At 54.6% G+C, this 18,803-nt stretch overlaps 1 protein-coding gene across 1 annotated transcript; it reads right to left on the bottom strand.

The window, feature by feature from the left end:
• Positions 1-2,731: 2,731 nt before the first annotated feature.
• RBBP8NL (RBBP8 N-terminal like) lies at positions 2,732-17,147 on the bottom strand. Its single transcript, XM_072879105.1, has 13 exons — positions 17,022-17,147; positions 15,666-15,708; positions 15,056-15,151; positions 14,584-14,696; positions 13,384-13,456; positions 11,901-12,067; positions 11,314-11,396; positions 9,681-9,844; positions 7,780-8,602; positions 7,240-7,348; positions 5,072-5,133; positions 4,622-4,748; positions 2,732-3,341 (listed from the first exon to the last, which is right to left on the bottom strand). The coding sequence occupies exons 1-13, from the start codon at positions 17,086-17,088 to the stop codon at positions 3,223-3,225; spliced, it is 2,046 nt and encodes a 681-aa protein (XP_072735206.1). The 5' UTR covers positions 17,089-17,147; the 3' UTR covers positions 2,732-3,222.
• Between the last annotated feature and the right edge of the window lie 1,656 nt (positions 17,148-18,803).

The raw sequence follows: 18,803 nt of genomic DNA, 5'->3' as shown, positions 1-18,803 counted from the left end.
AATCAATACGTGCATTTATCTGTCAAGAACAACTTGAACAAGAGACTGACAGGCATAATTACAAGAATTAATGGACTTCAGCAATTATCTGTCTTTCTGCAATGTGGTGGTGGGGTAACAGCAAGCCAGGGGCTGGGTAGGAGCTGAGTTTCCAGGGCTGGATGAAGTGCAGCATTTAAAGTTTATTTCACTTCACCAACTTGCTTGGAGGAGCACTTTGCTCAGAGCTGGCAATACTATTTTTTGGTTTTATAGTTATGGGATTGCCCTAACTATGAAATCTGTGTCCCTGCCAGCCCCTCAAACACATCCTGCACAGAGATACGGGGTATCAGCTGAAAATGCTGTTGGAAAAAGGCAAGGAGAAAAAGAAAAGAAAAGAAAAGTCCAACAAACGAAGGTGAAATCTGTTGTGGTCTTGTGCAATGGGAGAAAAAAAAATCTTTTTGTAGAAAAAAAAGAAATTGAGGAGTTCATTATTTTTGGCAGGACTTCTGCACATTTTGCTTATCAAGGGTTCGTCATAGGGAGGGGATTATTTTATATTCGCATAAAAGTTCCCTCCCTCCTTCAGTTCTCCCAGTCCCAGGCTGCCTCCCCGCAGTCTGAGGGGCCTCTTTACAGGATTACATTTCCACTTCTTTTTTTTTTTTTCTGGATGGAGTATTTTTGAAAGACAGATTTATCCAGTTCACCACATGTGTTCAGTGCTGCTCTGGGTATTGCTGCCACCTGCAAGTGAGTCCGAGCAAGGGACAGATGCAGTGCTGGCGGCCTGGGACTGAAAGGGGAAGGCATCCGTTGTGGCTCTGATCCACTTTCCACAGCCGTGATCCGATGAACGCTTTGAGCTGGGATGAATCAGCCCTGCAACCCTGCACCCCCCACCTGCCTGTCCCCTCCTTGTGCCACCTCTTGTGCGCTGTGTCCACATCACAGCACACAAAACGAGAGATGGACGTTACCTGGGCTGAGCTGGTCCCCAGGAGAAGGTGCTGTGTAAGTCGGGGTCTGCCTATCGGGGGGTTGTGCCACGAGAGCCCCGGGCTCCCTCCTGCGCTGCCCACCCGCCTCCCTCTGCTTCCCCCAGACGTGGGGCATCACCCGTGCAGCTGGTGCTGGGGATGGAGGTGCTGCTTTCTCTGTTAGGCCCATTCCCACTTTATAACCTGGACCTCTCAAGCATTTCTGAGCACAGACCTCCAGGACACTGATTCCCAGAATATCCACTGCCAGTGGATAACTCACAAGCTGGGACTTTGCTCCGCGGCGCAGAGCACGACTAAAGGGTTGAGCCCGAAGGAGCTTCTCCTGCCGAGCGCAGCCTCTACTGCGTGTTTTTTTTCGGGGGGAAGCGGTTGCCACAGCAGTGCAAGTGAGATACCGAGTCCTGCTGCCACTCCAACCGGTCAACCCTCGCTCTGTTTTTCGAGGTCTGCCCTGATGTTAATCAGAAGCTGCTGAGAGATGTGATTGAATGCGAGGAGGAAAAACCCATCAGCAAGGGACATGATCTCTGGCAGAGGGATGCAGTCCACCGGGGACACGGTGAAGATAGGAGCACGTTAACCCACGTCGTTAACCCACATACTCTGCACAAGGTGTAACACCGCGTCCTGCCCCGCTGCTCTGCCGAGGTTATTTGGAGGCCGTGCTTCCACTGCCAGCCTGCTGCTAGTGAAGATACCCCGTGGCATCCAACGAGCTCTGCAAGACTGTGGAGATGGGAGGAAGATGAGAGCCGTCTAAATAATTATTCAGCTTGGGAAGTTTAGCTGCTCTGAAATATTCTGGCAGCAACCGCCACTGTGGGGGGACCCCCCTCCGCCTTCCCTGGACACCCCCGCACCCTCCCTGCTCCTTCCCTGGTGCCGGAGCTGGCAGGGCCCCTCTGGTCCCCCCTCCCCGGCTCCACAGCCATCAGCCGCCCAGCCCGGGGCAGACCCTGCGGTGCCCCCCTGGGGGCTGGACCCACCACCCGCAACCGCTCCCGCGTGGCTGAGCCCGTCTCCCTCGGAAAAATCATCCTCCTCCCCGGCTGGGTGCGGGGCTGACATCCCCCGAGCCCTGCCGCTGTCCTTGGCAAGGCTAAGCCCAGCTTCCTTGCAGCTGGGGCTTTTGGGGGTGGTTTTTTTGCTGCCTGCTTGCTCTGGGGAGGTGGGAACGCGCTGTGGGGTGTGCGGAAAGGAAATGGTGGTGCACCAGGCAGGGCAGGTCCCATCTCTGGGACTTCTTCTCTGGTCTCCCTCTGTTTTGGCCGTGTTCTCCGCACACATGCTAGGAACAACCCAGCCGGGCTCCTGGTGCGATGTCGTGGCTGCAGGGATGCTCACTGCAGCCCTTCTCATCCCATCCCCGGCTAGAGAGCCCTGTCACTTGATGCTGAAGGAGAACTTGCCCCTGCTTAACACATCAGAAAAAATTGTTTAAGAACAGTTTATCCACGTGAAAACAAGCTTCCAGCAATCCTGCCAAGGTCAGTGTGAACTGCTGAGCTGGTGCTCTGCTGTGAGCCACAGCCAGGTCTCACACACCGGCCTTTTCCAGGCGTGCAGACACCTTGGGGAGAGGGAGCAGACGAGCCCTCCCTTCCCATCCTCTTCTCCCTGCCCTCTCCAGGGACATGTCCCACCTGCCCGCACATGTGCTTGCTCCTCACTTAACTAGAAAAGAAAACCATGGGCTTTCTCCAGGTCAAACAGGATCCACACATGTATGAAACCTGGGTAGGGATTTAATCAATACAGGTTTGTGCATGGGGCCCTGCGGTGTTCAGCTTGGTCACCACCCTTCGGCCAACCACCGGGACATCGTACATGGCGAGCAGGGTCTGGGTAGTCTGTTCTCCTTGCATGAAATCCCAGGGAAGAACGTGGTCCTGATCCAGGGTGAGTGCTGCAAAGAGAGCATCTCCTCTTCCTAGCACCAGTCTGAGGGTCCGCTCCGGCGCAGGGCTGGGGGTCACCGAATGTGCTGCTCCACCAGCAGTGACATGGCTGCTCCAGGTATCACCTGCATGGCTCTTCCTTGCCTAGCCTCTCCCAGGGCACCGAGTGAGGATTTTCAGGGTGCTGCAGTCATTACTGAGTCCTTATGAATACCCCACAGCCTGGCCCAGCACGGCAGGAGGAGTTGCTCTCCCAGCCTGGGTGGGATGCTGAGGTCTCCAAGCCCTCTCCTTTGGTCTGCAGCGTCTGTGTCGCTTCTCATCCTGCCCTGCTGTTAGCTCTCCTCGGAGGTATCGTTGTGGGAAGCGGAGCAGTTCTCTGGTTCCTTCGTGATCCCCGCTGAGCACTGCTCCACTTTGACTTTCTTTCTTCCTCTCATTGACTTCTTAGCTCCTGTAAACAGCAAGATGACCTCAGGAGTTAACCACAGAGCAACGGATTTACATGTATGAGGTCAGCGTGGCCTCATCCCAAAACAGGGACAGCGCAGGAGGAAGCAAAGCTCAGCAAAGGAAAGATGAAGAGAAAACCCTCTCACACGTGAGATGCATGGGTACCTGGGGGAGGCTGTTGTGATGCTGGAAACAGAAACGTTATGTGAAGCAGAAATGGGCGGAGAACCAACCTGGTGCAAGAGTGTACCTGAAAGGGTACCCAGACCAGCGGGATGCGTTGCTTGGATTTCTCCCCCTTCCAGTGTGGGACAAGGCACATGCCACATGCTGAGAGAGGTTTTATGCCTCTCCATCCCTCCCCTCCCGCCACAACTGCATCCAGCCCTCACTCGGGACATCCCCATCCAGTCCCAGAGGGTCGGATGGTGCCCTGGGGAGCACAGGGCAGCTTCCTCCCCATTGCTCCGAGCAGCTGGTTTTGTAGAGCAAATCCTCTTCTCACTCAGCTGCGGTGGTGTCCCCCGAGCGAGCAGGCTCCTCCGAAGGCCAGGCGCAGAGCAAGGGGCAGCGCCTGCCTGTTGAACAAGCTCCCTTCATGCCCGAGCGACAGCCCGCTCTCCATTTATAATTGGCTCGACGTGTCCCTGTCTTTACCGATGGTACAAAGGAGGTTATAGTAGTGGGGTACTTCTGACAGAGCACTTTTTAAGACTTGACAGGCATACTGTCTTATCCTCGCCCTTATCAGGAGCAGTTTTCTGCTTATTCACCTGTAGGAAACACAGGTGCAACACATTCCTCTGTCAGCAGGGAAAACCTCCGCAGCTGCACTGGAAGATCAACAGAGTTGGCAGAAACCTTTCTCTGAATGTCAATAACTCACCCCTGGGAATTTGGCCTTCTGCAATCGCCACCTCCCTGACCGGCCAAGCAAACACGAGGGACTTAGCTCTGTTAGCTTAGGTGCTGGGGAGTGCTCTCCTGGCCACCCTGCCCAGGCTCCCCTGGCTAACCATTAGCAGGGGCTCCTCTGGCTGGAGACACAACCCTTGCCAAAACATGGCGCAGCGTATCTTATCGCAGGGAAACGAAAGACTCCGCTGTATCACCTTGGGCAAATATTTGTTTGCAGCGTGGCATGCACTCGGCGGAGGAGCACCCTCCTCTGCACTGCAGGGAAGGCGGCCGGTGCCCTCGGGCGTTTCTCACAGGAGCCCCTTGGGAAGCAGCAGAAGTTGTAGCCCTGAGCTGATGCCATGAGGAACTCCTCCTCCCTACCTTTTGTCCAGGGATCCTGTCCTCTTTTTCTCTTCTTCTGCAGCTCATGAGCTTTGTCTTTGGTGCAAAAATATTTCCCATCAGCCTGGGCTTCTTGTAGGATATCATCTTCATATGGGGCAGCCACCTACACCAATGAGAAGAACAGTCAGTCTACAAACTACCCTGGCTTTCCCAGGGAGCTGATGGCCCAGCTGCATTGCCGGGGATCTTTGTGACCATTGCTATGGAGTGGTGACAAATGCTGTTGTTCATAAACCCTCTTGACTAGCTGGAAAAAGTCATATCTCTATCCCTCAGCAACAAGTTGGGTAACAGTGTGGGAATGGGGCTTGGCACCTCGTGGAGGAAGAGGCATCACCTTCTGGAGTGAGCTGGGGTGGAGACAGCCCATCTTACGCCTCTTGGACCTGACAGCCTAAGCTAATGGGCTGAGGAGAGCAAACAAACCTCGCTGTCCGTCGTGTCTGGCTCATCGGATTCCAGCTTCCCAGACTCAGCATCATCGTCGTCTAAGGAAACACAAAAGGAAGGGTTTTTTGGCTGATGGGGGGCCCGGCAAGCTCATGAGCAGATGCAGAGCCACCAGCCCAGGCTCTGAGAGCCATTGAGGCAGAAAACAGATTCAGCAATAAACTGTGTTGCAAAGCAGAGACACTGTGAGCTATGTGGCTTGAAATGAATGTTTATGGGAGATCCAACAGGACTCTGTTGGGGAACCAGCTCCTAATAAAACTGTATCCGTAGGACTTTGCTACCCTAAGGTCGCAAGCGCTGCCCTGAAGTCTATGGCCACATGCAGGTCGGGAAGCTGAGGGGTATTTAAAACCCCAGACTCCACCTTCCCGTTTGAGGCCCAGGTGGGGAGAAACATTTGTGGGGAAAGAGGCCAAACCGGACAATCCTCAAGTTTGCTGCCGGTGCCGGTCGGTGGCTCTCAGCACGGAACGTGTGCCGAGGAGCAGAGGAAGGAAAGGCGGGGGAGCTGCTTCCCTGCCCAGCAAAAGGATTTTGCTGCACACAGGCCCCGAGGCTACACAACCCCGGACACGTACCTGCACGCACCAGACACGCACCCGACCTTTGCACAGAGCGAAGCTGCCCGGGCCAGGGACTGAGCCTTGCTGGCGGTGGCATCACCCTGTCTGCACCCACAGCGGCACGCCGGTGCTGGCCGTGGAGGGGCAGAAAGGGCTGGGGACGGAGCTGTGCCCTCTTCCGAGGGGCAGGGGCATTCCAGGACCTCAATACTTCTTGGTCCTGACACCCAGGTCCAGCTGGGGTGGGACTGTCGGCGGGGCAGCCTCCCTTGCTGCCCCTGCCCAGGTGGGAGAGCAGACGGTGCTGCGTTCAGGCACTCCTAGAGCCCCTGTAGTCTGATCCCGTCCTCACTTTATCCTTCCGTGGGTTAAGGCTCACTAGAAAGTGCAGAAGTATTTGTATTTTTTCCTGGGCTTTGTGTCAACCTTAAGGTGAGAACTGAAGAAAGTCCTGTATTCCCACACCCAGAATGTAATCAGCTGAAATTCTTCTGCTATGATGGTATCTCCTTAGCATGTAAATCACAGAGGACTCCATTTTTTATTTTTTTTTTCCCCACTGTGCAAAATCCTGCTCCAGAGAGTGTTCCCAAACCGCTCCGACACGCCCAGACCAACTAATCCAGGTGAGCTCAACTTTCTGGCCGAGCCAGTAAGGCTGGTACCGAGCAGCTCTCGGCAGACGTGCTTCCTGCTCCGCTCCCCATGGCTGCTGCCTCCCACCCGCCGGGCAAGCCTGGCACCCACATCCCGTGGCGGTCAGGCAGGGATAAAACACTGTGTGTCCCCATACTAAGGGCACTGCTGGTTTTGGGAATGGAAAGGGCTCTTACTGGGGATGGAGCAGGGAAAGGCGGGAGAGCATCCTGTCCTACCTGCTGCGGGTACCAGCATCCCTCGCTCTGTGCTCAGTCCTATGTGCTGTGCCAGCACAGGGCACGCTTTGGGGCAGGGGGGCACAGACAGGGATGATTTTTCCAGTGCTAGTCTTGCAAACCTCTTGCATTTTCCCCATCTCTGCTGGGGTGACTTCTGAGCTCCTGCTTCCCTGAGAGGGGCGGGTAATGCTGGAGCAGCAATGTTGTCTGGTCGTAGCTCACCGTGGAGCGGGTTTTGCCAATGGGTTGGTGCTAAACTGACCTCTTTAGCTTCTGGAGAACTCCTTGCCACCCAGCAGCTGAGTGCAGGGCGCAGGGTGCTCTGCAGGGTGTGCAAGGGCACCCACGGGTGACTCCTGGTCTGTGCTGGGCAGAAATACTGGGCTCTTCTCCAGAACAGCCGGGGTTATTTTCTCCCTATAGATACTGAACCTGAATTTTGGGCATCCCTAGGGTTGAAAATTGAGCCCTCAAGGATGGAAATGTGAAACCCAAAGTTCCCCTGATGGCCCAAAAGAGCAGGGAGCCAGGAGCACCTGGGTCCCTGGAAGGGTGTCCCATGCTGGTTAGGTCCTGCTTCAGTCGGCAGGGATTGAAGGTGCGTGCAGAGCCCAGCACAGAGAGCTCCCGGCTGTAAGATACCAAAATGCACCTTTTGCTCTTGCCTTCTCAAATGTCACGTTTGCCTGGGGCTTTTTACCTGCTTCTCCCTTCTGTGCAGTGACAGCCAGTCTCACCCCGGTCTCTGGAAGGGCCTCTGGGTCTCTTGGCGTGGAGTTGTTTGTCGGATGTGCCCGTGAGAGCGCGAGCTGTAGGATACAGGGAGCACAAATGCTGCCTTCGCCAGGCAGGAGGAAAGGGCTGTCCCCAGCCCCTGCGCCATGACTGTGACACCCGTGGGGACGAGCATTGCAGGGGCGTTTCTACGCACTGCTGGTGTGTTGCAGGGGAGCCCAGCGTGCCTCCTGCACCGACCTGCGGGACGGGGCACGGGGGCTGCCTGTCCTTGGAACTGGACGGAAACCCTGCGGGCACCGGAGGGGAGGGGAGGTGGGGAACGAGAGCCAGGGCTGAGTGGCTGTGGCTTTGCCATGTGCAAATATGTCCCCGTTGGCTTCACATGCAGCAAAGCCATCCTCCCACGGGACATTAATGGTGGTCATAAACGCGCCAGCACCAGTGCCGGACACCCTGGGGAGGGGAAGGGGCCACGGCTGATGCCAACATGAGCTGTACTCACCACAGCCGCTTCCTCCTCCTCCTCCTCTTCCTCCTCCTCCTTGACAGCACCAGGCAGTGCCTGGGTGGCATTGGGCCAGCAGTAGGGGAAGCGCAAGTCATCCCGCTCTGCCCCGTGTCTCCCGCAGGGGCTGCGGGCTGCCGGCACAGTGGGGCTCTCCCCGGGGCTTGGCCGTGGGCTGCTGGGCCCCCGTGGCTCCCGGTGGCTGTGCCAGCCTGTTTCCCTGCCACGGCTGGAGTCTGACAGATCCAGTGGTGCGTCTGCACCATCGTCCCTTGCCGCCTTTGCCTTTTCTCGGAGCCCAGAGCTGTCCCGGCTCAGCCAAAGCTCCTTCTCTCCCTTCCCATCTGCAGCATCCTCCAGGAAGGACCTTTCCTCCTTGCATCCTGGTATGATGCTCGGCCATGGGGAGAGGGGCCGCTCCTCGGGCATGAGCTTTGGGTCTCCATCTGCCCGCTGGCCGGGCTGGCACTGCTGCATGAGGAGATGCTGCAGCCGCTCCCTGTGCTTGAGGAGGTGCAGCTTCTCCTCCAGGTGCTGATCTCTCACGTACACCATGGCGGCAGGGAGCTTCAGCAAGGCCGCGCGATCTTCCCAGCCATCGCGCGACCGTGTCCTGCCATCAGCGTCTTTGGCCCTGAGCAAATGGCTGGAGAAGCTGCCTCCGTCCCGGTCAGCCGAGGCGCAGTTGCTCGCCAGCCCCAGCTGGTGCAGGGAGAGGTGCTTGTGGAGGAGGCAGAGCTGCTCTCTCCGGGCGGTCAGTTTTAGGTTTTCGTAGGATGGAGCAACCTTGGGGGAGTCCAGTTTGCTTGCTGTTAAATAACTAAAAGAAGCAGAAAAAAAATAATCACATTAATTAGAGAATTTTCATGTGATTTCCCAGCTCCTGCCAGTGATGTGTGTGGTCTCTCCTGCTCTTTCTGTGCCCTGTTGCCTGTTGCAGCTCTTGGCCCGTGCATTACACTTGCCTTCGGGTGCGGGGCTGGGGAGGAGGGTCCTGGTGGCCGTGGGCGTCAGGCAGCCGGCAGCAGGTCTCCACGCTGCGCACACTGCAGGAAGCCATCACCACCCCACCATCCAACAGTGCTCCCCTGTCCCTAGGCCACGGCAGCTCCAGGCAGGGGTTTGAGCGAGTGGGGGGAAGCAGCGACGGCTCACGTCAGCACTGCTGCTGAGAAGTCACTTGTCAAACCACGCCTTACAGCCAGAAGCATCCTAACTATCCCCCATTGGGCTTTCCTAGTGCCTTGGTGGGCCTGAAGACCTCCAGAACAGAGGAACAGCCCACCCTCCCCTAATACCACTCAATGGGAGATTTTTATAGCCATGCTAAGAAGGTCGGTATGGTGCATGAACCTGCCCTGCAACCGAGTCTCTGCTATCCCTGGTTATTTGGCAGCTTCTGTGTGTGCAAGCTTTTCCTGGGAATGCTCGACAGAGCTACTCCCACTCTGGGAAACTCGCCGTCTCTACAGGTGAACTCACTGGCTTTGCTCAGCCCTCTGCACTTCTGAAATCAATGGGGAGGATAAGCCCGGGGAAGTGCTGAGCCCTGCAGAAAAGCCCATTAGAATAGATAAGGAGGAGCAGGGATTGCTGCGTCCCGTCCCGTGAGGCAAGTCCTTCTCCTCCCGGCTGGAGGTGGGGACACCCGCTTTGCTTTACGGGTCTGTCTGACGAAGCTGGAGTAACAAGAGGCTGATCTCGTCGGGCTGGATTCCAGTCAATTTTTTGCTGGTGTAAATTGGGAGACCCCCCTCCCCAAGGCTGTGGGAGAAGTCTGGAGAAGAAGGTTGGTAGATACAGCGAATACTGGCCATCTCATCGCAGTCTGGCCGGTGGGACAGCTGCAACGGGCCATGGATCAGGCCCACGCCACAACCCACGAGCAGGTAACTCACGCCTCAAGGCTGGGGCTGTGCTCGCGCTCCGGCGGGAGAGGAGTCTTCCTTGCCGGAGGGGACACTGCTGCCCCCGAAGGACTTTTTTCCAGGAGGCAGGGTCTGGAGCCGGGTCTCACCAGGGCAATGGTTCCATGCAGCTGGTTGGCGATCCTCTGAGATGCCTGAAGCAGAGGGGAGAGAGTCCAGGTGAGCCATTCGGCTGTGCACCCCGGGCAGCGCGGGGCTAAGGGGAGCCCCGCCGAGCAGAGACGCAGCTCTTCACCAGCATGAACAAAACAGACAGCTCCTAAGTGCTCTGATACAATTCTGGTCAACAGCTCAACTGTATGTTTATTGGTTTCCCCAGGAAATTTCCCCTTTATGTTTTCTAGCGGGATCTACAGTACTCTCCATTTTCTGGCTGCACTGATTTGCAGCCCAAGAGGTCTCGTGCCTCCTCTCAAGTCAAGCCAAGCCATGAATCAGTGGCTTAACAAAGATAAGACCCTGCAAATTCCCTGACCCCTAGCCAGGCCACTAGACTTTATTCATGCAAGCTCCTGGCATGCACTGATTTGATGGGTGTATTTCCAGTGAAGTACCTGGCTGTGAGGCCAGGACATCATCACCTCCATCTGCTGTCATGAAAGGCTCACCACATGTTCTGACTTGACTTTCCCCTGCCCACCTGGAGATGTCACCAACCCTTCCTGCCATCCCTATTAATTATCCTCATAGCCTGCCTGCAGCCTTACCAAAACCCCTTTTCACCTGCTCTTTCAAGTTTTCTGGGGAGTTCAGGTAAGCGAAGCCTGTGCCAAAACAGAAGCATCTATGTGGGTGTGTATGTGAGCTTGAGTTCCCACGACCAGGAACAGGTATCCAGGTCCTGCAGTCTCATCTCCCAGTGCCCAATATCACCGTATCACTCAGCATCCCTCGGCTGACACATACTCTCTGTGTTTAAAGGCATGGCAGGCTTGCATCAATGCACAAAATGGCAACCACTGAATGCCAGGCTCTCTGCAAATACCAATATTCATTACGCTGCAGATAGAGAGACACCTGCGATGCTCTTGGGCAGGGCTGCTGCGGTGTATTTGTTCTCAGTACCCACAGCTCCCACAGTTTACATGTTCTCCAGGCTCTTCCAACACTCACAATGCTCCAGCTTCTTGCTCTCCCAGATAATGGGGAGCTGACTCTATAACTCAGGATAAGCTACACTGAAATGTGGCTCAGCACAATCTCCCAAGGTCTTTCACTCCTCAGAGCTTTCCCCAGCAAGACATCTGAGAGAGGAACCGGAGGATGGGCAGAGGACTCAAGGGCGCTAGATGTGTTGTTATGGAGGATAAACACAGGAGCAAACAAAGATGTGCACGCTCACGGCGGGGACAGGAGCCTGTGCCAAATTCCGAATGCTTTGCTTGCAGTGAGTGGCAATTTCTGCAGAGAGGATGCATCTGGCATTTGGTAGGTGCCCTCCTTGGCCCTGGCAATGGCAAACTGCCCAGGTCTGGCTAATTATTTTACCCCCTAAGTGCCTCCTATTAATTCTCTATCCTAGTCCACCCCCCTTGATCCAGTTTGGGTGACCACAGTAGTGGGGAGAAAGCCTGAGGACATCAGGCTACCACCAGCAACTCACAATTTCTGCGAGGCTGACTTCTTGGAGGACAGTGCTTGGGGAAGTCCTACTGCTTGGAGAGCTTCTCTGTCCTGCAGGCTTTTCTGCAAAAAAAGACACAACCAGCCAGTGCGATGGTCCTGCAGAGCTGTTGCAGGCTGCCCTGCCCTGCCACGTGCCGGAGTCTCGCAGCCTCCCGAGGATGCTGCTGGCTGGCACCAACCACCTCCTATGGAGGATTTTGAGCCAAAATTTCCGTCTGGCTCAAGCCACCACCTGAATGAATGTACCCTCCATTGCATGTGTGGGTGGCAGCAAGGCAACGACATGGTCTCTGCATGAAATGGGTAGCAGGTCCACACCTGCACAGCACTTGTCCTACAGTGAAGGCACCCAAGCACCCTTGCTCTAATGCAGAGCAGTGTGTTTCTCCCTTGACATGCAGTTTCCCCCCCAGCAGCTATTCTGGCCATGGCAATGTCCATCTGACCTCCCAACAGCTTGGTCTTTGCTCTCCAGACCCTTTCCCAGAGCAACTTTGCACCACAGCTCAGTCACTCTTCCCATCCCCGGGTCCCTCAAGGGCGGTGGGAGCCAGCCGCACCCACCTTCTCCCAGCTCGAGGCCTGGCACGTCGTGGTGGGCTTCTTCTGCTCCTCTGTGAGCTGCTTTCTCGCTGCCGGCATTCCTGCTCGCTGGGGACAGTAAAGCCAAGGGGGAGGTGGGGGTGGAGCTGCTTTCTCTGGAGGTGACTCCTGGGGCCTTTGTCCTGTCCCTGTTTGAAAGGAGAAGGACATGAATGAATGAGAAGGGGCAGGAGAAGGAAATCACCAGTTTGAGAGCCACTGTTCTGGGAGTTCTGAGTTATAGAACCCGATATATAAATATACGTATTTATACATATATGTATGTGGATATACCAGATCCTCAGACTCACCTCCTTCCATGGCAGCTTATCGCTAGCTCAGCTGCAGTCTGGAGCATGGGACAGAGCCAGCACGACAGCTCAAGGTCTGATTTCCCCACTTGCCCGTGGGTAATGTCGCAGCCATGACGTTGGGTAAGCCAAAACCCAACTGCGGCTATTGCAAAAGCTCTGTGAGAACCTGTATGTCCCTGGCTGGGCTTTCAGCCTGATGTAGGGGTGGATTCAGCGTGGAGATGTGGCGGCTGTGCGCCTTCACCATATCAAGCTGGTGGGGCTGATGCTCTTGGTCACTATGAGGGAGACACTGAGTCTCGGAGACCCACGCCTATGTCATGGATGAAGTCCTGGCTGGACCCTGGTACTGAGACATGGGTGTTTGGCTGGAAATCTTCCTATCCAGCAGCCCAAGGAAGAGCAGAGCAGAGCAGAGCAGGAGCGCTTGGTGCTCAGCAGACCCAGCCTGACCTAGAGCTCTGAAACTCCTCAGGCCTCAGGAAGCATCAGGGAGTAAAAGTGAGAGTTTCTCTTTAAGCAGATGGTGCTTCTGTGCTCCAAAGAAAACACATTTCTAAATTAATCCCTCATTGCTAATTCCTCTGGACTTTAAACCCTTGAGGAATGAGCTGATTTGTATATATTGGCCAGCCTGGCAGGTTACTTGGCTTTCAGCACAGCGCCCTGCTGGGATATGAACCTGTTGGTGCAGATCGCTTCTCCCTCTTAACCCCGTCTCAGTCCCTTGCTGTCACTCTCCTTCCCCCTAAAACACAACCCGCTTCCTGCAGACCCTCTCTGGCTGCTGCAGGAGGGGAGCTGGTGCCATGGAAAAGCCACGGAAGCCCAGGCCGAGGTCCGTGGCCAAGGTGAGCAGGCCAGGGCTTTGCTTCCCATGAGCAGTCCCCCATGGGGAGGTGCGGAACACCCTTGTTCTCCAAAAACGGAATCCTTGGATGCAGGTGAACAGGGGAGTGAGCAAAGGTCAACAAGGACTTAGAGACCGTTACGGGTGTTTTGGTGCCTAACATCTACAGGAATCCATAAGAATTAGATGCTAAAATACCCCTGAGGATGCCAGGGTCTGGATGTAGCCCTGCTCAGCTACGGGGATGTCTCTGTCCTTACCAACGCTCCTCGTAATGAATGAAACCCAGGAGAGCACTTACTCCAGGCTCCGGAGCCTCTTCAGTTCTTCCTTGAGAGCTTTGTTCTCTTCCCTCAGGCGGCTGGTCTCGTTAGCTGCAGGGACAGAAGTTGTGCCGTGGATTCAGGTGTCGCAAGGAGAGAGCTGATGCTCCTCGCAGCTTGCTGGGGTGCACAGGGGAGGAGGAGGGAATGGCACCTGGTTTTGGAGGGATGCCGAATTTCCTTCCTTCTCTGAAAACACACTGGGGGCTAAGGGATAAAAGGGAGCAACTTTCCGACTCAGGTTTGGTCAGGGTTGGGGTCTGCTGGAAGCCCATCCAGCTCGGGGGCAGAGCGGAGCCCAGCCGGGGTGGTGGCTGCAGCACGGTGGGATGGACACAGCGGGCACCCTGCCCGCGAGCACCACGGCTGCCTCCGATGAGCGAGTGCTGTGTTAGGGGAAGGTCTGGGGGCCTCGACTGGGATCGGGTGAAGGCCAGAGGGAGCTGTGAGCACCCAGCAGCCGGGCACCGCAGCGAGAAGGCAGCAAGCGTGAGCAGGCAGACTCCCGGGCAGGGTGGGCTGCCGCCTTGGCTTGCTCCTGCTCAAAAGCAGCACTCGGAGAGCAATGGCGTAACAAAGGAGATAAACCAAGGGCTGCTGGCACCTCTCCGTCCCTCCTAATGCCTTATCTCCTTTACCCCCACGACCCTCCCTGGGCCAGCCAGATCCCCAGGGAAAAACACCCCGAGCCTGAGCGGTGCTGGGAGCTCTGCCAAAGGCTTGGGAGAATATCCATCACACGTGTTGCTTGATTTCCATTTACCCGTGCTGAGCTGCTGCTGTGACTTTCCTGTCTTTGCCAGAATGTTGCTTCTGCGGCGCCAAATACATCTTTTTTCCAGGCAGCTGGCATGGTCTGGCCAGCTTGGGGCTGTTCTCGGCATGAACATCTCTCATTTTTCTAGAGGTGTGGAGGGCTGCAACCCCCCAGCTCTGCTGCTTTGTGTGAGCGGTTACCTCTGCTTGCGGGGGACGTGGGCTGCCATCCGCGGTCCTGGCCAGATCTGATTTTTCAAGGCCCCCACACTCGCATCGGGTCCCTCCCTTCTCCCCATCCCCAAACCCCTCCTGGGTGCCTGGTCACTGGGGGAGCTTGTGTGCAAATATCTGAGAGAGGCATTAACTGAGCAAAGACCCAGGCAGCCAAAGCCAAGCTTACAGCAGGTGACGGTACGTACTGAGGATGAAGATGTGCTGCAGGCTCTGAAAATGGGAGGTCTCGTACTCATTCTGCTTCTTTTTTGCCAGCTCCTGGGTGACCATGCATCTGTCGCAGAGACCCGCTCGCAGCCTGGAGGAAAACCCATGGCCGGCAGCTTGTTACCACATGGTTCCCATGGGGAAAATAAGCTCCTGCCCTCCCCACGGAGAAGTGTGAGCACCCAGTCCATCACCCAGAATTGGTGAGAGGGATTATCACCCGTGCAGCCCAGCCTCGGCCCTTCCACCTCCCCAGATCCAGTCCCACCACCATCAGCTTAGGAAAGCTCCTCTGCACGTGCCCGGGCTCCTCCAGCCGTCCCAGCAGCCAAGTATGAGCAAAAAAGAGGTTCATGTGCTACATCCCGCTTCTGAGAAGACAGCAAACCCCAAACTAGGAGGGTGCACTCACTGCCACCGAACAGCACCCTATTGAAAAACAAATCTTACCTGTTTTCTAACACCTTTACATTTTCTTTAAGGACCTTCTGTTGTTCCCTTAGTTGGTGATTTTTAGCAAACAACTCTTCAATTCTCTGAGCATCACTAATTGAAGAAACAGAATAAAGAAAAGAGGTTTATTAGATTTCTCCCCAAAATCTGTGCCTTTATCCGCAGCATCCTGTCAATGGGATGGATTTCTGCCCTGAGCCTGCCGTGCTGCTCACACCAGTATGGCCGAATTGCTTCTGCTTGTGTGGCAGGAGGGGAAAAAAATATGTTAGAGCCCAGACTGCCCTGCGACACCCACCCTTGGAATTAGCAGCTTGCTTCATCCCATTTTATTGCTTCCCAAGAGAGCAAGTGCCTGCTGGCATGAGCATCACTCGCCAGTGGGAAGGTAAATTGGAGGTGGGCTGGGATCACTCCAGGTGCTGGGGACTGTGTGGGGAAAGTCACCAGAAGGTTTAAATTTGGCAGAGCCAGAAAGGCAAACTGTGCTCTCTAAATCAGGCAGCCTCGGAGGAGTGCCCAGAAGGTCTGAAAATGAAGTGGCGTAACCTCTCCTCCCCCCACTGTCCCGCCGCAGCGTGGGTAGAGCAGACGTGGTGTTGCTCACCGGCACTTCTCCGTCGTCAGCTCTGTCAGCTTGCTTTGCAGACCTGGAATAATTAACAGAGATGGAGAGGTGGGTATTTATTGCCAATTCCCTGGCACTTTGGAAACAAAATGCAATAATGGATCTTCAGGAGGGTGCCTGGCTTTGCAGAAACCTCATCAATTTACAAACCTTCTTTCCGAGAAAGAATAACACATTGCCTGTGTTAAACAATATCACAGTTTAATATAGCTGGAAAAGTTGTACAAAATGTGAGCACATTTTTTATTTCCATTATTTAATGAGTCTGCATTTCCCCCCCACCCCCAAAAAGTCTGTTTCAGTTTTGTTTCTACTTATTTCTCATTACAGCACACATTTCCCAGGTGGGCAGTATTTTATAACTCTCAGGGCTGTAAAGCATCTTGGAGGATATTTACAGCTCAACAAGAATGGTTTTCGTTGATGGATCTGCAGACGTTACATCCTGTCAAATTCATTTTATGCAAAGTAGATGTAAACATGTGGTTTAAATTGCTCAACAGTTTCCTCTGACTCTCACATTGCTTGAAATTACACAAGAGAAGAATGAATTCATAAGCCAGAATCCTCCAAAAGCGCTGTTGATTTGTTCATAATATTGATACTGGGAATTATTCTAATAGGAAAACAATTGGATTTGGCATTTGGTTGCTTAACCTAATGGTTCTTATTTTAATAATGTATGACCTGAGGAATAATTTATTCCCTAGAGGAATAAACTATCTAACCTGACTCTAAGATTTTCTTTAACACAGCCTCATACTCCTGCTGCTTGTTTTATAGATTATTGCATCTTTCCACTTTCCCTTTGATCCCTCAGTATCCAAATATACTCTAATCCACGTCGCTCGGAGAAGATGCCAGTGGGTGTGCATGTCACTTCTGCAAACCTCCCACTTCGCCTTTATCACAGACCACGGCAGCAGGAGCAGGGAAGGAGCCAAATCCCCCGTGGTTACTGCTTGGAGCAAGCGTGGTTCCTGCAGGTGGGATATCTCCAGGGATATCAGATGCAGGAACACCCGCTCTCTTCTGCCCCTCCTCATTGTCCAAAAAGTTACCGATTTTCTCAGTAAACCTTGTTCTCCACCGGGGTAAGATGGATAAACCACACCAAGGTGCCATTGGATGGTGCGGTCCCCTGAGGGCCAGGCTGTGACCACGCGTCCCCATCCGTCCCTGTGGGTGATGCTTGCTGAGCCCTGATTCCCAAAGCTCCCTAATCCACGCCCGCTCCTCCTCCCTTTGGGTTATTTCAAACCAAACAGAACAAGGTAGCATGATAAAGAAATGGACCTCCGCTAGTTTTTAATAAGATGTCTCATGTCTCCTTACCTTGGACCTCTTTCTCATGGATTTCCTTGAGCTTATTCAGGAACTCTGCAAAACTCTCCGTGGTCATGTTCAGGGCTGTGCCACACACTGGGCTGCTTCCAGCGTGAGGATGTCCTTTCGTTTCAAATTATTCCGGTTTCAGCCTAAAATAGAAACAAAAAGTCCAATAAAAGAGAAGTGTCTTGTGTATGTGGTGTTCTGGAAAGTCTTGGAAACAGGACAAAGCCCAAATCTAGAAAGTGACATCATTTGCTAAACCACAGACATGCACAAAGCAGCAGGCTCATCCGGGGAGGCATTTTCAGACCTGTCCACCCTGCCTCGGCCCCGGGCTGGGGGCACAGGCAAAGCGGAAAGCGATGGCTCGGAAAATGGGAGAACTGAAAGCCCAGCTGAAAAATTAGGCTTTTCCTCTACTTTTTGAGCTGTTTAAATCACATTTCTCCGGGATGAGGTGGCGCAGGGCATCTTCTTGAGGAAAGGATTGCAGGGCTTGTGTTGGGATCACATTGCTGGGGACTGACGATGGGAAAACTGGCGGCAGCTTTGGTGCTCGAGCCTGATGGACCCATCTCCCGCCGGGTCCTGAGATACTCCTGTGCATCCCTCCTCCCTCTGGCACCACGCACAGCTTCTACGGAGGCAACACGTGCCACTTGGCCGCCCTGCTGTCATCGCCCAGGCTGCCCGCGTGGCCTTGCTGGCTGCAGCCTCTTCAAACCCTTGGGAGACACCAAACCGAGTGTTATTCACCCCATTTTACAGAGAAATCTGGAGAGGCGATGCGCAGAGCCGAGCCCCGCAGGAAGCCTGGTGGGTGCAGAGCTGGTGTAGGCACAGCACCCATGGGGCTGACTGTGAGCTGGGGCACCCCGGGGTGCGCTGGCTGTCCCAGCCCCTCCATACCGGGAGCAGTGTCCCAGCTCCTGCCCTGGGCTCAGGTCTCTGCTCAGCCTGCCCCTGCCTCAGTTTCCCCATTGATCTTATGGGGTTATTAATGCTCCATCATGCTAAGTGCCATCACTTAGTGCTGGCAGTAGCGTTCTATAATCCCTGAGAATAGATAAAGTGTTCTGCTTTCTAAAAAAACCTTGCTTTTTCCTTTTTAGGTTGAGAACTCCCCCAAGAAACAGAGAGGTGGAGAGCAGCCCACGACACCCCCAGCTCAGCAAGCTGGGAAAGGCAAGAGGTAAACAAATAGCCTGAAAGTAAAGTGGTTGTTTTTTAAGAATTTTACCCTAATTTTAAGAATTTTGCCCCAATCCCAGTGATCATAAATTTTGAAATTGCTGGTGGGGATGGAAAGCGGAAACTTTGGAGATGAGAAAGCTCATTACATCAGTGATGAGCTCATTCCTCCCTGGGATGCTGATGTTGAGATAAACTCTTCCCTTTCCATCAGCCAAAGCCTTGGGAAGTCTCAGATCCCCCGAAATAGCTGTGGGCCCACGTCCCTCTTGGACCATGGTGGTACCGGGGAGGGGCGTGTGTCCGAGCAGCCCCGCAGAGCATCGTGGAGGGTCCCCCGGGGCTTGGGCAGGAGGGGTATGCAACCTCCCTGCCCCCCGAGCAGGTCAGCAAAGCCCTGCCTGCCCCGGGGTGTCTTCCAGGACCACCAAAACCATGCTGGGAGAAAAGGGACTTCCATGTGAGGGCATTCAGCATCGCCACATGGGAGCTTCTCCCCTAAAAGTCATGCTGGTTTACTGAGTCACTGCTGGTAGTCCCATTCCCGACAAAGCACCTGGGCACTCAGCCTTCAACCGTGCAGAGATGACCAGG

The sequence above is a fragment of the Ciconia boyciana genome, chromosome 14 (genome assembly GCF_034638445.1).
Source record: "Ciconia boyciana chromosome 14, ASM3463844v1, whole genome shotgun sequence".
Classification (NCBI taxonomy): domain Eukaryota; kingdom Metazoa; phylum Chordata; class Aves; order Ciconiiformes; family Ciconiidae; genus Ciconia; species Ciconia boyciana.
The sequence above is the reverse complement of the archived record's forward strand: the minus strand, read 5'-3'. Positions and strand labels throughout refer to the sequence as shown.